General features: G+C 40.7%; 1 protein-coding gene across 1 annotated transcript; it reads left to right on the top strand.

Annotated features, from left to right (window-relative positions):
• Window positions 1-8,123: 8,123 nt before the first annotated feature.
• Window positions 8,124-14,067, top strand: mpx (myeloid-specific peroxidase). Its single transcript, XM_084935104.1, has 16 exons — window positions 8,124-8,176; window positions 8,315-8,380; window positions 8,480-8,567; window positions 8,732-8,907; window positions 9,093-9,225; window positions 9,635-9,764; window positions 9,863-10,069; window positions 10,165-10,522; window positions 10,696-10,856; window positions 10,939-11,197; window positions 11,287-11,457; window positions 11,555-11,792; window positions 12,030-12,241; window positions 12,370-12,398; window positions 12,874-12,987; window positions 13,316-14,067. The coding sequence occupies exons 2-16, from the start codon at window positions 8,317-8,319 to the stop codon at window positions 13,322-13,324; spliced, it is 2,349 nt and encodes a 782-aa protein (XP_084791230.1). The 5' UTR covers window positions 8,124-8,176; window positions 8,315-8,316; the 3' UTR covers window positions 13,325-14,067.
• Window positions 14,068-22,211: the final 8,144 nt, after the last annotated feature.

Genomic DNA, 22,211 nt, shown 5'->3' with positions numbered 1-22,211 from the left:
CAGTGTGGGTAAAGCACTTCTTTGTAACAAAGTGACACTGTTACAAAAAAAATGGTCTGCTGCCACTTTGTCTGAGCTTCATTTAATGTGCTGTTTTCCCTCACATGTTCCTCTTTTGTGGTCAGTTCTGTTGCCTTTGTTCCCTTTCATGTTCCAGCTTACTTTTCAAGTAATGGTAAATGGCCTGTATTTGTATAGCGCTTTACTTGTCCCTAAGGACCCCAAAGCACTTTACACATCCAGTCACCCACCCATTCACACACATATTCACACACTGGTGATGGCAAGCTACATTGTAGCCACAGCCACCCTGGGGCGCACTGACAGAGGCGAGGCTGCTGGACACTGGCGCCACCGGGCCCTCTGACCACCACCAGTAGGCAACGGGTCAAGTGTCTTGCCCAAGGACACAACGATCAAGACTGTCGGAGCCGGGGCTTGAACCGGCAACCATCCGATTGCAAGGCGAACTCCCAACTCTTGAGCCACGATCGCCCCCAACAGTAAGTAATTATTTTATTGTTTTAACTGCCGGCCTCCAAGGAAAGTAATTAGAATATTAGTATTCAGTGTCAAGCGTACATCACGTTCATGTAAATCATGTATGTTCATGAGCCGCATACAACGTACTTTGATCTTAAGCGGTCTTTCTGTCAGTGCAAAGTAGTTTAACTGCAAATTGAATTCCTGAGAGATCTCAGTATAAGAGAAGGAAGTGCCATTTCAACAGTACCTCTCAGTTTTGTTTTTTTACATGATAAAGAAATACTGCTGAAGTAAATGAAAGATGTCTGTCAGGGCTTGAGCTTAAATTGTAAGAAATAAATGTGTAAAATTACAGAAGTTTTTTGTTAAGTCATAGAAAATGTCCTATTTTATTTGATTTGATTTATTTTTGCTGTCAGCAAACTGCTGGAAAAGCTCTTTCCAGAGTGCACAGTGAAAAAACAGGAGCTTTTCGTTTATTTAATTGTTCACCTATTACTTCAGTTTAGTGGTATGAATGGCTGTGGGGAAGGTCTTTATCAGTAGGACAGGCTGTAAAATTTATGAAAATACAGTTAAAAGTCCAACATTTATGTCCCCCTCGGGCTTTATGTTTGAGGATACAAGTCGACATACAGCGGGAAAAGGAGAGTTTGTTCCTGGATCAAAATGGGCCTTTGTGGGCTGACTCTTTATGTAAGCATAACTGGTCTGCATAGTGATTCTGTATTGTGCTACTTAAAAGAAGTTAAGAACAAATATATATTATTTTGATTAAATAAACAGTGAGCCCAAAGCTTTCTTGGAGGGGTTGCCAATTTATTTTTCATTTTATTTTTGCGTGCATGCAGGAAAAACCCAGTAAATGTTGCACAATATCTAAAAATACAGAGCAAAGCTGGTATGAGATGTTTTAAACTGGCCACTGCCAGCCAGAGATTAAGAAACAGAGCAGCTATTTCTTTTTTGACAGCTTATTTGCTTGTTAAATATTTTTCCAAGAACTGCCTTGAAAAGCTGCGAACAAATGCAGTTTGGCATCACTATCCTCATTGTGAATTGTATCAACCACATGGTTTAACACCTCATTACCTGGTTCATCAACACTGCAGGAAGATCCTTCCTCATCTTTGCTATTCTGCAAAACCCCACAGTCATTTAGTTTATCACATCATCACTTAATAACTTCTCTTTGCACAAGAAGAAATGCACTGCCCTGTAAGTAATAACGTACTTTTATGATGGTTGTTAAAGGTTGAAAAGTATCTCACGCAAACTAGGTGACTGCAGTAAAGAGTGTTGGATTTGTGTTGCAGAGGCATGTACTGAAATGAAAAATTATATATTTTCTTTTTGTTCTTCCGCTTCATTATTCAACCCTATAAAAAATAAAACTTCCTGGTGATCATGTGTATCATGTAATCTGAATCAGAGGAGATGACAGACATTAATAGAAAGCCATAGTATCGTGTTCCTAGTGTCACAATAGATAGTGTAAATAAAAAGGCTGGAATTCCACTGAATATTGCATCACTCATTGTTTAATTTAAACCCATTGTTTTTTTTCTTTCTCCAAGGTACTTTTTCTTTCACAGCTTGTGAAATCAGTTCGGCATTCTGCACATTTCTTCTTCCTTCAACCTCACAATTTGTGACGCGATCAAGCTCATCTGTTCATTGTAGATCACAGTACGGGATTTTTTTTCCGTTTGTCGTTCATGTATAACCAGAAACAATAGATATTTGTATTTGCAGTTTTGTAAGCGAGGACACCAATCACCAAACAAAAGCTGGAAAACAGTTGCTACATGCAGTACAGTCTTGTAATATAGTCTCGTGAAATTTGAATGGATATTTGAAATTTGAATCTCAGAAGATAAAGCCAGTAGCAAATGTAGTTTAATTTCAGGAGTGGGATACGTGGAAGCTGCTTCTCTGAGGAATATGGATTGAAGTTGACAAGCAAACATAGATTTAATACACATATTATCTTTGTGTCTGTCTCTATTACTCTGTGTGTTTCTGCGCAAACTTGCTAGAATCCTTTTGTCTTCAGAGATGCCTGAATACTTCATGACACAGATTCAAAAAGGTGCTCAGAGATTTTGGTCCATATGGACATGATAGCATCACACAGTTACTGTAGATTTGATGGTTGTGTCCATGAACTAAATCTCCTGTTCTACAACATCAAAGGTGCTTCACTGGATTGAGATCTAATGACGGTGGAGTCAGTTTGAGTAAAGTGATCATTGTCATGCTCAGAAAATCAATTTGAGATGATTTGAGGTTTGTTTTTTTTCTGCTGGAAGAAGCCATCAAAAGCTACACTGTGGTCATATGGGGATGGACATGGCTAGCAACAATATATAGGCTCTGGCATTGCTAAATTGGTACTAAGGGGTTCAGAGTGTGCTATTAAAATACCCCCTACATGATTACACCACTGCCAGCAGCCTGTGCTTTCATCTTGTTTATATCCAATTCTGACCCTGCCATTCAAATGTTTCAGCAGAAATCGAGACTCTTGAGATGAAGGGTGCCTGTCAACAGTAATGGCACACTCAAAGTCAATTAAATTAACTTCTTTCCTCGTCCTGACGCTCTGTATGAACGTCAGCAGGCGTGCGTAATGAAGTGGCCAGTGTGTTTAGTATGACCTACTTCAGAACTCTTATCTATATGAGATAGAAAGTTTCAGAATTACTCATTGATATAAACACAATATAAACAAGTACAGTCACAACCATTTGAATCGCATATTAAACCGCTGTGCTACAAATGTAAATACTGACTGTAAAGTACCTGCATTTGCGTTTGGGTCAGTTATTAACTGGAGCAACACAGAACTACAGTTCAAAGAGGTGAAGTGATGCCGGGGCTGACGGAAATCCTTTTCTGCTGTAATTTATAGATTTTTTATTTTTGAATCAAGCATTTGAAATGGTATATAATAATGAACACACACTCTTTGTATGCAGGCTCATTACACTATAACGTTTGTCTTTGTTTAAAAACAGGAAACACACATGAGACAACAGACATGCCCTTTTGTCTTTTAGTTTCACAAGACGCGTCGAAACTTCAATAACGGAGTTCCTGAAATGTTCCCTGAATATTAGGATTTTGTTCAGGCTGAAATCAGGTCAAGCAGCTAAGTTTTCAATTCCAAGAAGAAAAGTCCGGGTTCTTCCAGGTAAAATGGGTAAAATGTATTTTATGACACAGCCTTGCTTTAACCTTGCTTTAAAAAATGGTTACAAAGATGTTTTATTATAGCCCTGATGACCCTAAACTGCTCTGGCGGAAAGAAAAACAAGGGGGGTGAACCAGATTCAGAAAAACAAACATAAAAAGGGTTAATGTGGTTTAACCTTTAGGACGATCTGATAAAGGTGGTGAGTTAAGATAAGATTTCATGCATGCTGAACTCCTACTACCAAAGCAAGTGTGACGATTTATTGTCTCTAGTTCCCAGTTTCCTTATCATGTTTATAATGAAGGTGAGTATAAAGCACCAGCGGAATTACTAACTGAACTAAGAGGCATTGTTCAATCTCACAAAATAATTTTAGACAAAAGGGATCATTAAAAATGAAAGTGCTGCATTCAGTTTGTATCCACCTTTAATGTTTCCCTGATTGTGCAGCTTTGTTGCTAAAATCTAAAAGCAGAATCAGGTCTAATACAAAACCTCGAAACTTACTACCCAACCCTGTGGTGAAATCGGATTTCTTGCTAAACCTTGAAGTTAGTTAACAACATCTCAGTCGTTGCTTTTTATTTCTGCTTTTTTACTTCCTTCAAAGTCTGATTTGGACACGGCTGCAAGTGAAATCCTTCAGCTAATGTTGCGAAAAACAGAGGTTTCCTCACAGAAAGAAGGAAAGATAAACCTTTTTTTTTTTTTTTATCACCGGCAGACAGTCTGAACGAAAACATGAATCATATTTCTTAATGTTTAAGGTCTTAGACACATCCAAAGATTTGCATGCACTGTCAGTCACTAATCTCAGTTCATTAACAGTAATGTGTTTTGATGTGCAGGAAATGTTCTTATTTCAAGTCAAGCTTTGCATTACCACATCAAAGCAAGCATTAAACTGTCTCATAACAAAAATATAGAGTCACCGGGCTCTTTGTGAGGTACACCTGATCAACTGCTCATCGATGCAACTCATTTAGGTATGCAAAAATGGTCAAGATCACCTGCTGACCGTTGAAATGGGTAAGAATGGTGATTTAAGTGAGTTGGAATGTGACTGCTTCAAGTTGAAGCAACAGGAGATTCTCATCATGGACGTGCGGCCGACAAATCTGTCACATCAGTATGGACCCAAATCTCTGAGGAGTGTTTTAGCTGCTTTAGCTGTCAGACAGATGGCCTCACATTTGACTCTAGAGTCAAGAGTTCATGCCCCGGTGGACGGGGCTGTGGCTCCCCACACCCGCTAACAGATCATTACAAGTAGGAACCTTTTAAAAACAAGCGCGTTCATGCTCACAGGTGTACACACGGGTGCTCACACACACAAACGACACCCTTTTTGGCTCCTATCTTAAAGCACAATGTGCGCTGTCGATCTTACGTGCTGCACAATAATGTTAAACATTTAGTATTTAGTGTTATATTCCCACGGGCGACTGTGGCTCAGGGGGTTGGGAAGCGCATCTGTAACCGGAAGGTCGCCGGTTCGATTCCCGGGCTCTCTGTCCTGGTCGTTGTGTCCTTGGGCAAGACACTCTACCCTACTGCCTACTGGTGTTGGCCAGAGGGGCCGATGGCGCGATATGGCAGCCTCGCCTCTGTCAGTCTGCCCCAGGGCAGCTGTGGCTACAACCGTAGCTTGCCTCCACCAGTGTGTGAATGTGAGAGTGAATGAATAGTGGCATTGTAAAGCGCTTTGGGTGCCTTGAAAAGCGCTATATAAATCCAATCCATGATGTTGTTTATTCTATTGCTCTAGTCTTCTTCTGCTTGTTTTCTATTTTCTCAACAGGTGATCCAGGAAAAGGAAAAAGAGGGGGGAAAAAAGGGGGAAAAAAAAGAGTTCATGCTTGACTCAGTAACTGCAAGATGTCCAGGTCACTCCACCGCCGTGCTTCACATTGCACCATGCACTATGGCCAAACGTCTCCTCGTTGGTCTCACCCGTCTAAACGACATTGTTTCACAAGTCTTGTTGTTGGTTCAGATGCAACTTTGCAAACCTAAGCTGTGCTGACATGTTCTTTGTAGAGAGAAGAGGCTTTCTCCCTGAAAGCCTTCCAAAGAAATCACACGTGTTCAGTCTAATTGTCCTGCCATGAACTTTAAAAGTTAACTGAGAGTCTGAAGCGTAGTCCTTGATCATTGCTGATATCTTTCCTCATCGGTATTTTATTAACACACACCTGAATGCTCCAGATCAACAAACTGCTAAAACTTTATAGACATGCTCATCGTTGTTGATGATTAGTTAAATGACTGCATTTAATTAGCATCACCTGACTAATACTTACCTTCTTAGTTACTATGGAAACAGTAAGGTTGTTATTAGTTTTTCCACCCTCTGCTTCTGCATTTTGACTTATGTCTGTTAAATAAATAAAATAATGGCACAATCTAATAAGGCATGTGTTGCTGTTCATCTGAAGTTGTGTGTACCTTACTTAGTATCTCGTAAGGATGTTTTTGGTTTTTTTTTTTTAATTAATATTATGCCCTGAAATGTAAAACCTTAGACTCAAAAGAGGATGTACTTCTTCTTTGACATAACTGTAAGCCCAATTTCCCAACTTTTCAAGTGAAGTCCCACCGTCTTTTTTAGATAAAAAATGAAATAAAAAAATAAAACCCCAGCGTGGCAAAGATACCCACCCTGTAAAATGTCCTTCTTGAAGACAGCGATGGCAAAAATGGTGTAGAGGTGAAGTTGTTTTGCAGCTTGAAAATTTACCTGATGTTTAATTTTTGCACCTCAATTTTTAAAAAATATTTCAAAAACAAAGGTCAAATTATTTTTGTTGCGTGGATGATCAGTCTGCTCGCAGTTTACAAATCACTTCCAGGATAAACACAGTAAACATGCAAAGGATGACCTGAAACACAATGAAAGGAAAAAAGATGGTTTTCTTCACACGCATAATGAATCCAGTCTCAACAAGTGAATATTTGTAGCCGACCTAAAATAAAAACAAAATGATTTATTTCCTTGTTCAATCAGACATTTTTAGGACGGCCTATGTTGTGAAGACATGAAGTATAAAAACATGTGCAATTAGTTCCAGCTAGGCCAGCGTCTAATGTAATCCTGCAGTCTATCAGCAGAAATATGAAGTCTGTTAATAAATGAAAGGTGTTTTTCATCATAGACTGTCACGAATTGTGTTTTTAGCTAATCTTTGAGCTTAATGAGAACAAGTATGGTTTTCTTGTGACTATGTGCACATAGTTATTGTTATCCAGGTTGATGGTCTTCTCTCAGACTTGTTCCTTGTGTTATTATCCCCTGGGTCACAGGTTGCCTTGACAAATAACACAAAGCCAGTGTATATACAAAAACTACAGGAATCTCCACCCAAACACAGATAAACTAGTACAAGGTAAAATTATGGTTCACTGCATTTCCTCATTGCTCAAGCATGTCTAACAAATACAACCTATTACTTATTTACTTGTTCGTCTGTGGCTAACGCCTTCAGTTAATAAAGCATTGATGCGAACTGCCCAGAAGGAAAGAATGGTAAAAAACACAATTACTGATTTTTATGCTTAGTTTTCAATGAAGATTTTCATTTTTTATCAATAAAAAAAAAAAATCTGCCCCAAGTTTTGCAGGAAGTTTGTATTGTAATGCTGCGCGTCGCTAACTACATCAATAAATGAAACAAAAAGACAGACCCCGTAAATGCTTTAAAGCCTTTTATAAGAACTGCCTGAATGAGGCAACACTGAAATTGCTCCCAACCCAGCACAGTCTGACTTTTATTTATGAAAAGAAATGAGAAGAAAAAAGAAAGTTAGTGTGCTTGTCTCTGATGGCCAAAGCTGAAAGTGATAAATGAAAACCAAAACGTGCAAGGTTCATATCTACATACAGGCCATTTTTTGCATAGCATTCCCTCTCCTATCTCCTTTAATTTATTTAAATTATTTCCATTGTTTGGGATGCAGCAGGTCTGTGTTGAGCAGAATGAAATATAAAGTGCAGAAAAGCCAAATGCAACGTGCTCAGATAAGACTGCAAAGTCAGCTCAGGAGATTAATATGAATAAAAAACATCATTATGTTTGATGACAGAAAGCATTTAAATAAAACTGAAAAAGAAGATAAATCATTTTATTTAAATCCCTAAATGAAATTACAAATATTAATATTTTTTTTTCTCTGCTGTTGCCATGAAGACAACCACCCGAAGTGGTACGCATGCCAAAATATTTATATTGTTTCCCAAAAAGTATTGTCAGTCCTATCAGTTGACCAGAAGCAGTAACTGATTAGAAAAAAACAAAGCATTTCCTTCAACACACATAGAAGGAACAAGGAAGAGCTCTTTACTGACGGTATCTGTACCTGCTCTATCTATGGGGGTGAGGCCTCTGGCCTCCCACAGAGTATAAAAAGGGTGAAAATGTGAGAGACAGCATCACTACCACCAGCTTTCAAAGAGCATCTGAAGCCCTGAGAGAGCATCTGAAACCTTCACAGGTAACAAAAAAAATTTCTTTCTTAGATATTTTTATGTGACACCAAATTTAAAAAATAATAATAATAAAAAAGTTTTTTGTTACTTTGTTTGTTTGCTGTTGTGTTTTTAACTGGATTCTGATTAAATGTTTGTTTCAGAAATGCATTTTTCTGTCCTGCTTATGCTGGGCATCTGCCTGGTGCCCGCTGAGCTTAAACCAGCAAGTAAGTCTTCACGCTGCTGTTTTGTCACTAATACTCATCCTCACCTGATATTTTTTCCCCCAGTCATGTCATAAGATTGTTAATTTTCTTTGTCTGCAGATGAATATCTTGGCAGTCCTTTTCTTCAGCGATCTTTTGAAGAAGCAAGGAAAATTGTGGATGATGCATACAAGTACTCCAGAGAAGAGTGAGTTAATCTCATAGGCTTTCTTACCCCACATACCTACGCAGTAAAATGCTTTTCAACTGGTTTTTAAGCCAGTAGTAATGCCATAATTTATCAGTTCAGAAAAAAAAAGAAGAAGAAGAAATGCACCTTTTTCTCCAACCGTGTGACTTTTTTCCCTCCAGGAGTCTGAGACGAGTCCGCAGGGATGTGGTGAGTCCTCACGATGCTCTTCGTCTCCTGAAGCAACCCCGAGGTGACACACGCTCTGCGGTGAGATCTGCGGACTACATGGGGCAAACCATCCGTCTTGTGCAGGAGAAAGTGCATCATGTGCACAAGCGCTCACTCAATGCAACAGGTTAGACATGCAGCACCCACACAAAGGCAACACACACAATCTTTGCGGCAACTTTTACTGGCTGGAGTTGAGAATCTTTAGTGTTTCATGATGCAAGACTCAATTCTCTCTTAATATAATTAACTATTAGACTTGTGAAGGTGACAAAGTTGCACTCACTTAACTGTTTCTGTCACATTTTCCAGATTTGCTCACTCCCGAAGATCTGCAAAAACTTGCTCAAATAACTGGATGTGCCGCTCAAGTCAAAGCTCCGCAGTGCGTCACCACACCGAACCTCATCAAGTACCGCACAATCACCAGCGTGTGCAACAACCTGTAAGAGAAACTTTCTATTTTAACCTCTGTAGCACTTCTTTTATGCATATGCAACAACGCACACCATTGTGCATTTCAAACATAAAATATAAAACCATTCTCATTTTCGACGAGAAAAATACTGCATTATTCATCATGTAGCCTATTTTAATTTTTTGATTTCATGGATAATAATGTGTTGCTGGGGATGGGGGGTGGGTGGGTAATTTATGTCATAATTCCTAGAAAAAATGAAAAGATCTTGTGTGGAATTAGTTGATTTTGAGACCAACTAGAGTCTAAATTCAAAGGAAATCCTTGCGCAATACACCTAAAAATTTGAGACCTTCTATAGCAAAAGATGTGTACACTTCCCTTGGAGTTTCTCAAGTGGTGTTTCCAAACATGGGTGTTTCTTGTTTACTTTTAGAAAAAACCCACGCCTCGGTGCTTCCAACACCCCCTTCACCCGCTGGCTGCCTGCTGAGTATGACGACGGCATCTCCGAACCCAAAGGATGGAACAGGACCCGGAAATTCAACAACTTCTTGCTCCCACTGGTAGGACGCACACATATCAGACTTTAATTTTAAATTTAATGGATGTATTTACTAGTTTTTATACCAGAATTGTGCATTCTTACTTTCTTTACTCTCAGGTGCGACAGGTGTCCAACAACATCCTAAGCACAGGAGATGCAGGCATAAGCAATGATTCCATGTACTCTCACATGGTGACCTTGTTTGGCCAGTGGAACGACCATGACCTCACCTTCACACCCTTCTCACCCAGCATCCGTTCCTTTAGCAACGGGGTGAACTGTGACGAGAGCTGTGAGCACACCGAGCCATGCATTCCCATCCCGGTTAGTGTCTGACGCACGAAACCAAACAGTGGCATGTTGTTTTCGGTATCCATGACCAGCAGTTTTTTCACCCATGTTTTCTTGTCTATGAACAGCTTCCTCCCGGCGACTCTCGCTTATCCTTCTCTCAGTGCATCCCTGCGTTCAGATCCGCCCCGGCTTGCGGCACAGGATACAGTGCCTTAAATTTTGGTGGTGAGACGAACAGGAGAGAGCAGGTCAACGCGCTGACAGCCTTCCTCGATCTCAGCCAGGTGTATGGCTCTGAAGATAAGCTCGCTCTAACTCTTCGCAATCTCACTGACAATGGCGGCCTGTTGCGAGTAAACACAGAGTTCAGAGACAACGGGCGTGAGCTGCTGCCCTTCCACAGTCTCCAGGTGCAAATGTGCGCTACTCGCAAAAGAGTCACCAACGATACAAACGCCAGGGAGATTCCTTGTTTCATTGCAGGTTAGTAATTTCTCAAGCAATCACTAAAGGAACTGCACTTAGTGGCACTTTGGTTTTATTTTTTAATGCCAGAAGTGGCTGCTCAGTTATTACTAATCCATTAAACTGCTCTAAATGTACAGTCTAAGCAGGAGATGAACAGTATTGATGTTTGTTTTCTTTCTGTTCATAAGGTGATGCCCGTGTGGATGAAAACATCGGTCTGACCTCCCTTCACACGTTGTTTTTGCGTGAGCATAACCGCCTTGCTCGTGCACTGAAGAGGATAAACCCCCACTGGGACAGCGAGACGCTCTACCAAGAGGCCCGCAAGATCATGGGTGCTTACACACAGGTAGCTAAACTTCAGAATCAGCTTTTATATTCTCCAACATTTGCTCATATTTACTCAAATTAAAGCTCTCCGTCTCTCTCAGTTGTTTGTGTTCAGAGACTATCTGCCGCACATCGTTGGCACCAATGCAATGCGCAGACAGCTTGGCCGCTACCCCGGCTATAATCCCGCCGTTGACCCCAGCATCTCCAACGTCTTTGCAGCCGCAGCTTACCGCTTCGCCCACTTAGCTGTTCAGCCAATTATGTTCCGCCTGGATACAAACTTCCGGGATCACCCTCAGTTCCCTAGTGTACCCTTGTTTAAAGCCTTCTTCACACCCTGGAGAATCGCTTTCGAGGGTGAGTTGCATGAGGAAAACTTGTGTTGAATTTTCTTTTTATCCTCTGTCTTAAACTGTCAGCCTAATCTTTTTCTCTTTTATTTCCAGGTGGAATTGACCCTCTGCTGCGTGGTTTGTTTGGCAGTCCCGCTAAACTAAACACCCAGGATCACATGATGGTGACCGCTCTGAGAGACAAGCTGTTCCAGTTTGTACAGCATATATCCTTGGACCTCGCTTCTCTCAACATGCAGCGGGCACGTGACCACGGCATCCCTGGTACATCCCTTATTCACTTTTAGGTTTTTCTTTCTAGCATTTCATCATCTCAGAATGGTTCTCATCTGTGCTAACTTTATGTATTTTTCTCCTTAAGGCTACAACGCCTGGCGGGGGTTCTGTGGTCTGTCTCAGCCCAAGAATCAAGAAGAGCTGGGTAGGGTGCTGAACAACAGCGACCTGGCCCGCAAGCTGCTGGAGCTCTATGGAACCCCCGACAACATTGATGTTTGGCTCGGAGGCGTTGCAGAGCCATTTGCCGAGGGTGGTCGTGTCGGGCCTCTGTTTGCTTGCCTCATCGCAACCCAGTTCCAAAGGATTCGCCAGGGTGACAGGTCTGTATGGGTATGGATGCTTGCAAAACAGTGTCGGATGTGGAGTTTAGAGTTTAGAGTTATGGCGTTTATAATTTATACATCATGAACGTGCCTTTTTTTCCTGAAAATAGAAAATCTGAAACTTTGCTAATGCATGTTTATTTATATTATTTTATTGACATCAGTATATCATTTAAGATATAGATTCTGTTGACATTAATCTCTTCCTTCCTCCACTTGGTGAAAAATTCTCAGGCTGTGGTACGAGAATCCAGGTGTCTTCACCACACAGCAGAGAGCAGCTCTGTCCCGTGTGACACTGTCCTCTATTATCTGTGAAAACACTGGGATTCAATCTGTCACCCGTGATGTCTTCAGTGTCACGTCAGCACAGAACCGGCTCACGCCATGCACAGCGGCGCCTCGTCTGAATCTGGTCAGTTGGCAGGAGAGACGCTGCGGCTCAGGTGAGACAGCACTAGAACAAACACTCAGCACCAAAATCACACTGATTTTTCACCCATGGTAGTTTAATGCAACTATTTTACATCTTCTGTCAAATTTTAAATAACAAATGTGGTGTTTGATCTTTCAGGCAACTGTTTTCCACTCAATGAAGCAGCCGTGAGTAGTCATCACTAACTAATTGCTAGTCACAATATAAAAGCACAACACCTATTTACATATCTTGTGGCTCAGATGGGAAGGTCATTTAATCCCTTCTTCCACTGAACTGCATGTCAAAGTGTGCTTAGGCAAGATACTGAAGTCCACATTCACACTGATGTATCCATCTGAGTGTGCACCTAAGCACACTTTTGGCTTTATCTCCACACACTCACACCCCGATCCGTCCATGCAGTGTGCATACTGTGTCAGTGAGGTTAAAGGTCCTTAGGTAAAGAAAAAAGCCCTTGTATGATTGAATGAATGAGGCTTGAGAAAGCATTTTTAGTGCTCAAATTGAGTAGAAAGTGTAATGAAAGTATCTATTTGCTTCACATCTTGCTAAAGCTGGTACACAAAAACTTAAAAACTATTTATTGTTTACTAATTTGTGCATTTTTTAATTAAAATTTGGACATTTCTTTTTATATAGGTTCTGGAAAGCCAGGACCTGCAGGGCAATGAGGTCATCGAAGACCTCCAGGACGATGGGGTCGTTCAAGACCTGGAGGCCAATGAGGTCACAGACGACGTGCAGGGCAATGAGGTATATATCTCCCTTTATCTTACTGTGCTGCTGTCAGATCATCATTTTCCATCCAATTAACAATACTGAATGTTTTCTAAATAGCTCAAAATATTGAAATAATATAAAATCTAATATCCTACAGACCCAAGACAAAACAGCTGTTTACTGTAGCAGACATGAAGTTAGAAATTTGTTCCCATTTCTAACCTAAGTGCTTAGTTTTGACCTTGAGGGTGAAAATGTCTCCCAAATAATGTGAGAGGTGGAATTGTGAAAAATTAAAAGTCTGCAATATTTAATGTGTTTACAATATTCTTAAGTGATTTACATTTTTGTTTCTCTTTAGTTCCAGTAGGGCTACAATGGCCCCAAAGACCCACCTTGACCTCCATCATTCTTGCCTGAATGAGTACATCCATATCCAGAGAGAATCACTTGTTCCCATTAGCTCATGTACAACAAACAAACCCACTGGAGTGCACAGACAGCCCTTTCTACATGCATTATCCCTGGTGTCTATGGGTTTAGCTTCATCAGTGCAGAAAGTGTAGGCCAAGCTGCTGCTGTACATTTTGAAGGTCTATCAGGGTGTTCAGCGTTGGTCATTGAGAGACATGGCACTTAACTAAAAAGTCTGCTCTTCACTGTCTGACACACTGAACTTCACACTGTCTAACTGTCTTTGGATCTGTTATCATTACTCTGCACTTTGCTTTACGTTAATCAGGTCATAAATATTGAGCATTATTGTGGAGGACATACTGCTTTTTTTCTGTATGGCTAGGTTAGGGCACATTGTACAACTACATTTTATATTATTGTGAGAGATTAACATATTATTTGAATTTTAGCAATCAGCTGTAAGAGTGTGAAATGTGATTTCAGCAGATATGTTCAACTCTGTTACAGTATGCAGTTTATCGTACCAAAATTAATATTTTATCAGATTTGATGATGGGATTTACTAGTGCTATTACGAAGATTTTATGCACAGATGAGATGTAAGCATACCTTGAAAATGTTATATATTTTTGCTTTATCTGCTTTTCATGGACTTGTCTATCTTATGTTGCATTTTGCATTCAATAAAAAAAAACTGAGCTGCAATAAACAGTGTGCTCTTTGTTTCTCCAACTGTTGGCTCCAGCAACAGCCTAATTATTTATTGTGTGAAGTATAAATTCTCAAGACAGTTTACTTAATTATTATTCCTCCGGGTTTCACACAATGTTTTTTCCTCAGTGTTTTAAATCAACTCAGCCTATTTACTGCTCACAAGTAAAGATGAAGTATTACAGTAACACAAAATCTTAACGCAAACTATTAAAGCGGAGCCAAATAAATAAAGTCAAGCCAGGATACCTGCCTACTGGAGCTGGTTCTTTGTGGATATACACAACTTAATTCAACAATTCGGCATATTTTTCACATTAGAAAAATCACACCACAAAACAAAAATGTCACAAAAAGCATATTGATAATTTTTTTTCCTCCACCAGGCATAGCAGAGTTGGCTCGGTTTGTCCCCAGTATACCTTTATTGTTTTCTGACCACTACTGACCATTACTCATGCTCAGGACCCATGTCAGATTGACTTTCTTGTTTTACTGGCGGTTGGCAACCCATTTAATTAGAGCAGGTAGTTGTACTGCCCTCTAGTGGAAGAGATGCAATTGTTCTGTCCGTTACTCAGGCCGATCATTTAGAGCAGGGGTCCCCAATCCCAGTCCACGAGAGCCGGTGTCCCTGCAGGTTTTACATGTGTCCTTGATCCATCACAGCTAATTTAAATGGATAAATAACCATCTTGAAGTTCTCCAGAGGCCTGGTAATGAACTAATCATGTGATTCAGGTGTGTTGACCCAGGGTGAGATCTAAAACCTGCAGGGACACGGCCCTCGTGGACTGGGGACTCCTGATTTAGAGTAGGGGAGAGCGGGGTAAGTTGTCACACTTTTCACACTGACTAACTTTTACTGAGCACCATACATCACAACGTAATAAATGTTTCACCAAATGAAAGAAGGAAGTCTCGGGCACATATGATGTATTCATTACATTTTCATATCTTATCTCATTACGGAGTTGTAGACTGTTGAATGGAGAATGTGCACTTGTGACAATTTGCCCCATCGGCAGGTAAGTTGTCACACTAGATTATCTTAAAATAAGAACATAAATACTTAATTGTGATTATTGATTTTAATTGTTAAATTCAAACCAAAACTGGAAATTTGAACAATTATGCCAAGAGAATTTGGAAAAAAAAACAATTATTTCAATCCAATACACATTTTAATCAAAACATTAAGTAGAAAGAAAACTTTAGTTTGAACTTTAAACTCAAATGTTCTCTGGCTTGCACATAAATCCATCATAACTGAATGGAATGCTGCAAATAACTTTCTTTACTTAACATGTTTATCCTCTGAACAAAACAGATGCCCTATTTCTGATTAATCAGACTCAACTTCAGAGTCACAATTCTGGCACACATAAATTGCCTGGCCTGAGGTGCAAGCATCATGGGCCCATTTGTTGCATTTTACGCATTTTACCCAGGTCTCTTTTGGACGACTGTTTGAAAATGGCTCCACACAGACAAGGCAGAAGCACTCTTCATCATCTGATGATGACTCTTGAATTATTTTTCTTCTTTTAGCTGCGTTGTTCTTCATAGGTCCAGATGTTTTCCCCCCTCGCGTCCCTCTCTTTTGAAACAGCTTTTTGCTAGATTCAGCCTTATTCTTTTCTTTTTCTAGTTGCTGCTTCACTGGCGTGTCGGTTAGAATTGCTGATTTGCGTCGTTTTCTTCCTTTGCTGGATGGTTTTCGGCGGCCAGCTTTTGGATATGGCCGGATGTCCTCTGGAGTTGGTAGTCCGCTGTCAGTAATTGCAGTGCTGGGTAAGGGTGAGCTCGTGATAGAGATGGTGCTGGAGCTTGGCAGTTCAGAGTTGGTGCTGGGGCCTAGCAGTGCAGAGTTGGTGCTGGGGCCTGGCAGTGCAGAGGTAGTGCTGGGGCCTGGCAGTGCAGAGGTAGTGCTGGGGCCTGGCAGGTCAGAGTTGGTGCTGGGGCCTGGCAGTGCAGAGGTAGTGCTGGGGCCTGGCAGGGCAGGGTCCGGAATAGGGCGATCTGTGACGTAGGATGGTGCAAACTCGGCTTCCAGAAATACATTTCTGTTGTAAGGTTGAATCCCAGCCACCCTAAAACCAGCCTGAATGTTCAATGGGGTTGCAGCCAGAGGATATGCAATTGCCACAATCCCAGGAATGTCATAAATAGACATTGTCTTCCCAGGGTTGTTCCTCATCCAGGCATCACACGTGCTGTTGATGTGCCTCTTTAGTGGCCCGTAGACAGACCTGTCTAATGGTTGGAGCCGATGTGAGCAGTGGGGTGGGAATGACAGCATGATTATGCCATTTTCTTTGGCATAATTGAGTCCATCAATGGACAGATGAGACTCGTGGTTGTCCAAAAGGAGTAGACAGGGCTTCTCCCTTGAACACTTTGTATGTTCATTGAAATGTTGCAGGAAGTCAACAAAGTGTGTGTCTTTCATCCATCCAGAGGAATTTGCCCCTCCTTTGCTGCCGGGTGGCCCGTTGATCAGGAAATGGTCACGGAAGTGGACACGCGGGAAAATAAAGTATGGAGGTAAATTATTCCCTATGGCTGAGACAGCACAGGCCAGTGTGACAAGGGTTCCCCTTTCAGCAGAGGTCAATGACCCTACTTGTTTGAATCCACGTCTGGCCAACACTTTGTCTGGTTTATGTACAGTGGTGACCCCAGTTTCATCAACATTCCAAATGTCTCCTGGTCCAAACTCATATTTGCATAACACTTTCTCTAAGTTGTCAAAGAAAGCATTGACATTCTCTCTGTTGAAGCTACTTGCCCTGGCAAGGCTAGTTGCTTCTGGCTTTCTCAGTGACAATGTTGTATGCCGCTTTAAAAAGCCTGTAAACCACTCTTTGCTGGCCTTTTCTTTTTCTGCCCACAAAGGCACAAACTTCAGTTCGTGTGCCACAGCAAACTGGTAGGCAAGCTTTCTGACCTCACTTGGTGACAGACCAAAATAAATGTCAGCTGACCTAGTAATATACTCAACAAGCTGCTTTTCCAAATCAGGGGAAAAAATCTTCCTTGGCGTTGTATAACCAACCATTGTTGTTGGCATGGCTGTCTGACTTTCAATTTCTTCTCTGGTAATCTTTTGACAATACCGAGTTAGAGTACGCTAATTTATGTCAAAAATCCTTTGCTGTACTTCTGATTGATTTGTTCTGCATCTTTACCTGCCTGACTGCCTTTAACATAATGTCAGGTGGTGTTCTGCCACGCTCTGTCTTTCGTTGATAATTTCGAACCATCTTACTTTCTTCCTTCCTTCCTTAATTCCTGCCTCTCCTTCCTTTCTTCAAAAACCTTATTACAAATACAAATGAATTACAATATCACAATTTTTTGGAGCATTTATTTGTACTGGGGCAAGTTGTCACATGTGACGACTTGCCCCAAAGTTAATGAGACAACTTGCCCCAAACTGACATTTATGCTAATTTTGGCTAAATGTCAGGGTTAGCTCAACATAGCACATCAGCTGAAGTATCAAAAGACACGTTAATGTCTCCTCTATTTTGTGTAAAATAATAATTTGTAACATCTATACCTAACAAAGTTGTACTGAAGAAAATTTAAAGTGATTTATTTTTCCTTTTAGGTCAAAAAAATAAAAAAGATGTGCTCACCTCAGATTAGAGCAGTCTTGACCACATGTGAACAGGAGGTTGACTATAGAAGAAGAAGTCACACAAAGTGGCTATTTCATTTTTGAGATAGAACCTCTAGTGTTGGAGTTATGAACAGTGTGACAACTTACCCCGCTCTCCCCTACTAATCAGGTAAATGGACTGATTCTTATATAGCGCTCTCCGGATTACTCAAAGCGCTGTATACAACATGCCACATTCACCAATCCTCATAAGCACTGACTCTAAACTGAGTGCTGTCTAACCACATTTACACACATTCATACTTCGATGGACGCATCGGAGAGCAACTTGGGGTTAGTATCTTGCCCAAGGATACTTGGCATGCAGACTGGAGGAGCCAGGGATCGAACCGCCAACCTTCCGATCAATAGCTGATCAGCTCTATCTCCTGAGCTACAGCCACCCAGGTGAAAGCAGTCTTCCACTTCTCACAGCACACCTATGTGCCGTAGCACAGTGGTTGGGAAATGCTGCTTTAGCTAGCAACACACTGTGCTAAAAGTGTGCTAAAAAACAAACAAAAACAGCCCACTTTAACGTCTGACTATGGCAGACAGTTTTGCCTCTTTTATTATTTTTAAGCAACATCCCCTGGTGAGGAATAAACGAACAGGACTGCCTTTCCTGTGTTACTGTTTAGGCTCAAATCGTTATGATGCTTGAAGGCCAGCAATGGCGAGGAATAACAACTCCCCTCCCCTCAAATGTGTTAAAGTAATGAGCCTGTTTTGAAAATGTAAGGAGCAGAAAGTACAGAGTTGTTTAAAAATGCAGAGAGTAAAAGTAAAAAGTTGTCAGAAAAATAAATACCCAGGTTTTCTACTTAAGTACAGTCACAAAATATTTGTACTTCGTTACTTCTCACCTCTGCAGATTGTAATATAAAAAGTGTAGTCAAGTTTAATTTCAGCAATCTAATTGATGTGATTGTGCTTTTACTGTTTGTGACCTGTAGGTGGAGCCATCCTTCTTTCTAAACAAAATCATCACCTTAAGTGACATTCAGACCTTCAAAGCACGAATCTATATGTATCTGTACCTGCCGATTTATAGAAATGGCCAAATTGATAAGACACCTCTCATTTATTTTTGTTGTTGTTTCATAGGAGCCAGATTGTATTGGAAAGTGGTCTTGAGCAATAGTTGTTCAGACTTTTTGAAGTTCTTCCAAAGTTTTTTTTTATTGTTTTGCTTCTTTTTTACTCCTTTTTTACTCATTTTCAGTCCAGTCCACATACTTGGTCTTTTTCAGAGGAATATGCTTTTTGTTTGTTATGTCAATTAATACTGACCTATGAATCGTTTAAACATAAAAAGGCCACTAACTCGAGGGATAAATCAATATTTTGTCTACACATAGCAAAGGACTAATTTTAATTTGTATCTTTAGAAAATTTTCTTTAGACACAGATCATTTGTTCCCATTTCTATAGCTGAATCTAATAACACAGTTTTGATTCCCAAAGAGCAATTAGCTGAAAACTTGACATATCTCGATATGGTGTAGAGCAGCGGTCCCCAACCTTTTTTGCGCCACGGACCGGTTTATGCCCGACAATATTTTCACGGACCGGCCTTTAAGGTGTCGCGGATAAATACAACAAAATAAAACTAGTACCGGTACCGAAAAAAAGAAGATTTATTCTTAACACACATGAAAAGACCCAGGAAAACCGAGTTAACGATAAAAACAATAACAAAATAACGCTGAAAACCGATAAAAACCCTGAAAACTATACATTTCACACCTGAGCCTCAACTCTCGTGGCCCGGTACCAAACGACTCACGGACCGGTACCGGTCTGAGGCCCGGGGGTTGGGGACCGCTGGTGTAGAGTGTGTCCTTAAAATTTTAAGGAAAGTAGACAAGTGGAGGACAAAAAAAGAAGTAGCAGTCCTAAAAACACTGTCTACAACAGGTGAATAGTATCTAAAACTAATGTCCATATGAAATCCACAGAAAAATCTGACACAGGACCTGAGAAATGTATCTGGCTCGTCAATTGATCAATCTACTGTTCACTTATGCTTCATCACAAAAGGTCTCGGTGGAAAGATGTCTGTCAAGAAGCCATGGTTAAGGAGGGGAGAAAAGGCTGAGGTATCCCACATTACACAAGAACTGGACTGAAAGTCAGTGGAAACAGTCTTATAGAGGGATGAATCCAAACTTACAATTTCTTTCCAATATTGTTGTCAGTGTGTATGGAGGCAGTTGGGAGAGAGGTACAACAGTGAGTGTGAGTGGAGGCTCTGTAATGAGCAACATTTCAGCGAGGGGTGTTTGGGCATCTGATTGTTAACAGCTTCATTTTCAGCCTGACAAGAATCCCAAACACACTATGGATGCAATAAAAGCATGCCTGGATAGAAACACACACAGTGGAACTATGCTATGAGTCATGGACTGGCCTCCCCAGAGTCCAGACCTCAACAATATTGTAGCAGAGTGGGATCATATTTGACAGAGAACAGAATGAAAGGCAGCCAACATACAAAGAAGAACTTTGATTTTCCTTTAAGAAGCCTGGCGAACTATTCCTGAAAGACTACTTTAAGAAATTTTAAGAAAGCTGCCTAAGAGAGTTCAGACTGTGCTGAAGAATAGAGGTGGTCACACCAAATATTGACCTTCAAACTCACTAGAATTGTACAGATTCTGTTTTGGTTTTTAATTTAATTCTCAAAAACCACTCTTTTAGGTGGTTTGCACTAGTTTGTGCAAACCAAACCCCTTTATGAAAGTCAAAGCAAATCCGCGGCATAGCAAATGATCTCCTGCTGGTTGCTTATGTTGCCAGGTGAAAAGCTTAAACTTAAGTATGAATGAGAAAAATAACGTGTTTGTTTATTTGCTGATTTATTGATTTGGTTTTGTCATTGTAAAGGTATCACAGAAGTCTAACCTGCCATCATGAGCTGGATGTGATGGAAATGACAGACGGGCTAACACTTACTTGGTAAGACTTACACCTGTGTTTAGCTTACTGCATGTTTTCCAGCCCACCTGGGCAGCATGTGTTCTCACTGCGGGAGGAAAATGGAGTATACAGAGGAAATAGGGGTGAACGTGGGAAGAAACATGCAAACCTGTACAGGGACGAGGGACCGAGATTTACACTCACAACTTTCTGACTTGTGGCACCATGTTCAAAGTTCAGCAGTGCATTTATTCCCGATTTTCTGATGCTTTATTGCTCAGGAAACCCTCAAACTTCAGCCAAATTAAGCAAAGACATCCATTAAATGAACTTAGCCTTCTCTTTCTTGATAAATGACATGTAAACAGTACGAAGGTGGATGAATAGTGGTTTACTAGACTATGATTACAAAGTGGAAGCTTTCTCCACAGACAGTTATCTCACCCCCACTGTGGCTGCACCCAGCTTTACTTTACTGCTTTTCATCTGATGCCTTGGCATCCTCCTCACAACCCAACTTTACTGTTCTGGTTCACTTTCACTGCTCCCATAGTTTTCAGTTAAAAAGCTCTAAAAACCAACCATATCCCATCTGCTCAGTACCAAACAGTGTGGTTAGCAATTACCTTGCGGAAATAGTGAACTATTAGCAGCTAATGAGAGAGTTGTTTTCTTTGGGTGTTAGTTGACAAAAACAAGGCAAAGCAAAATTTACCAAAAAAAAGCTAAGTCACATTATTTCAATAGCAAAGTCTCCACCTTTGCCCGAGTCCCGGTTAAAGTCAGATCAGGGATGTTGATAAAAGTGCAGTTTCAGTGTATTCGCCAAACGATAACTTGCAGGATTATTAGAAACAGCTATTTCTTGTTGTGTGATTGAACAAACAGATCCCTTCAGAAATAAAATAAAAGCAGATACTGGGAGTGAGAAATATAAATCAGCACGAGTCACTGAATAATGTAAAGTTTGCTTGGTTCTGTCTTGATAAAGCACTCCTCCTCCTCCTCCTCCTCCCGGTTACAAAAACGTCAGTGTATGTGCAGATTGCCACGTAGTCCACCAGACTGTGTGTGTTTGTGTGTGTGTAGTGCAAGCCCCAGCTTGGGTGCTCCAACAGTAATGGAAACCCACCATTTATGAGAGAGGAGAAAATATTTGAATTGTCTGTTTCTGTCATAGAGGTCTGAGCTGAGCTTTATTCGATGAGGGAGGAGGGGAAGCCTGAGTGTAAATCTGAGAGTGTACAAATCTGTGATCAGGAGAAGCAAACTGTTGTGGGACTGAAGGTTGGAATCCTGGAAGCAGAAGAGAGGAAGTAGGCTTTAATTTAATGTGTGTGTGTGTGTTTGTGTGTGTGTGTGTGGTCCTCTTTCACTGCGATGAGATCATCAGGATGTCATGAAACTGAATCCAGGAGACATTTAAGAAAGTTATATTCATTATAAAGCTGAACCTGGATTTTAAACATGTTTTAAGGACTTATTTAAGTCCCAAAGTACCTCTGTGGGGATTACATCATACTAGTAGCTTCTTATAAAA

Source organism: Perissodus microlepis, chromosome 7, assembly GCF_051167445.1.
Source record: "Perissodus microlepis isolate ML-2025 ecotype Zambia chromosome 7, ASM5116744v1, whole genome shotgun sequence".
In the NCBI taxonomy this organism is placed as follows: domain Eukaryota; kingdom Metazoa; phylum Chordata; class Actinopteri; order Cichliformes; family Cichlidae; genus Perissodus; species Perissodus microlepis.
This window is presented reverse-complemented; position numbering and strand designations above follow the sequence as displayed.

Excerpts from the sequence above, each read along its gene's own strand:
- mpx (XM_084935104.1), top strand. The coding sequence starts at position 8,317 with ATGCATTTTTCTGTCCTGCTTATGCTGGGCATCTGCCTGGTGCCCGCT. Across the intron at positions 8,381-8,479 it reads CGCTGAGCTTAAACCAGCAA|ATGAATATCTTGGCAGTCCT; the intron begins GTAAGTCTTCAC and ends CTTTGTCTGCAG. Across the intron at positions 9,226-9,634 it reads ACCAGCGTGTGCAACAACCT|AAAAAACCCACGCCTCGGTG; the intron begins GTAAGAGAAACT and ends GTTTACTTTTAG.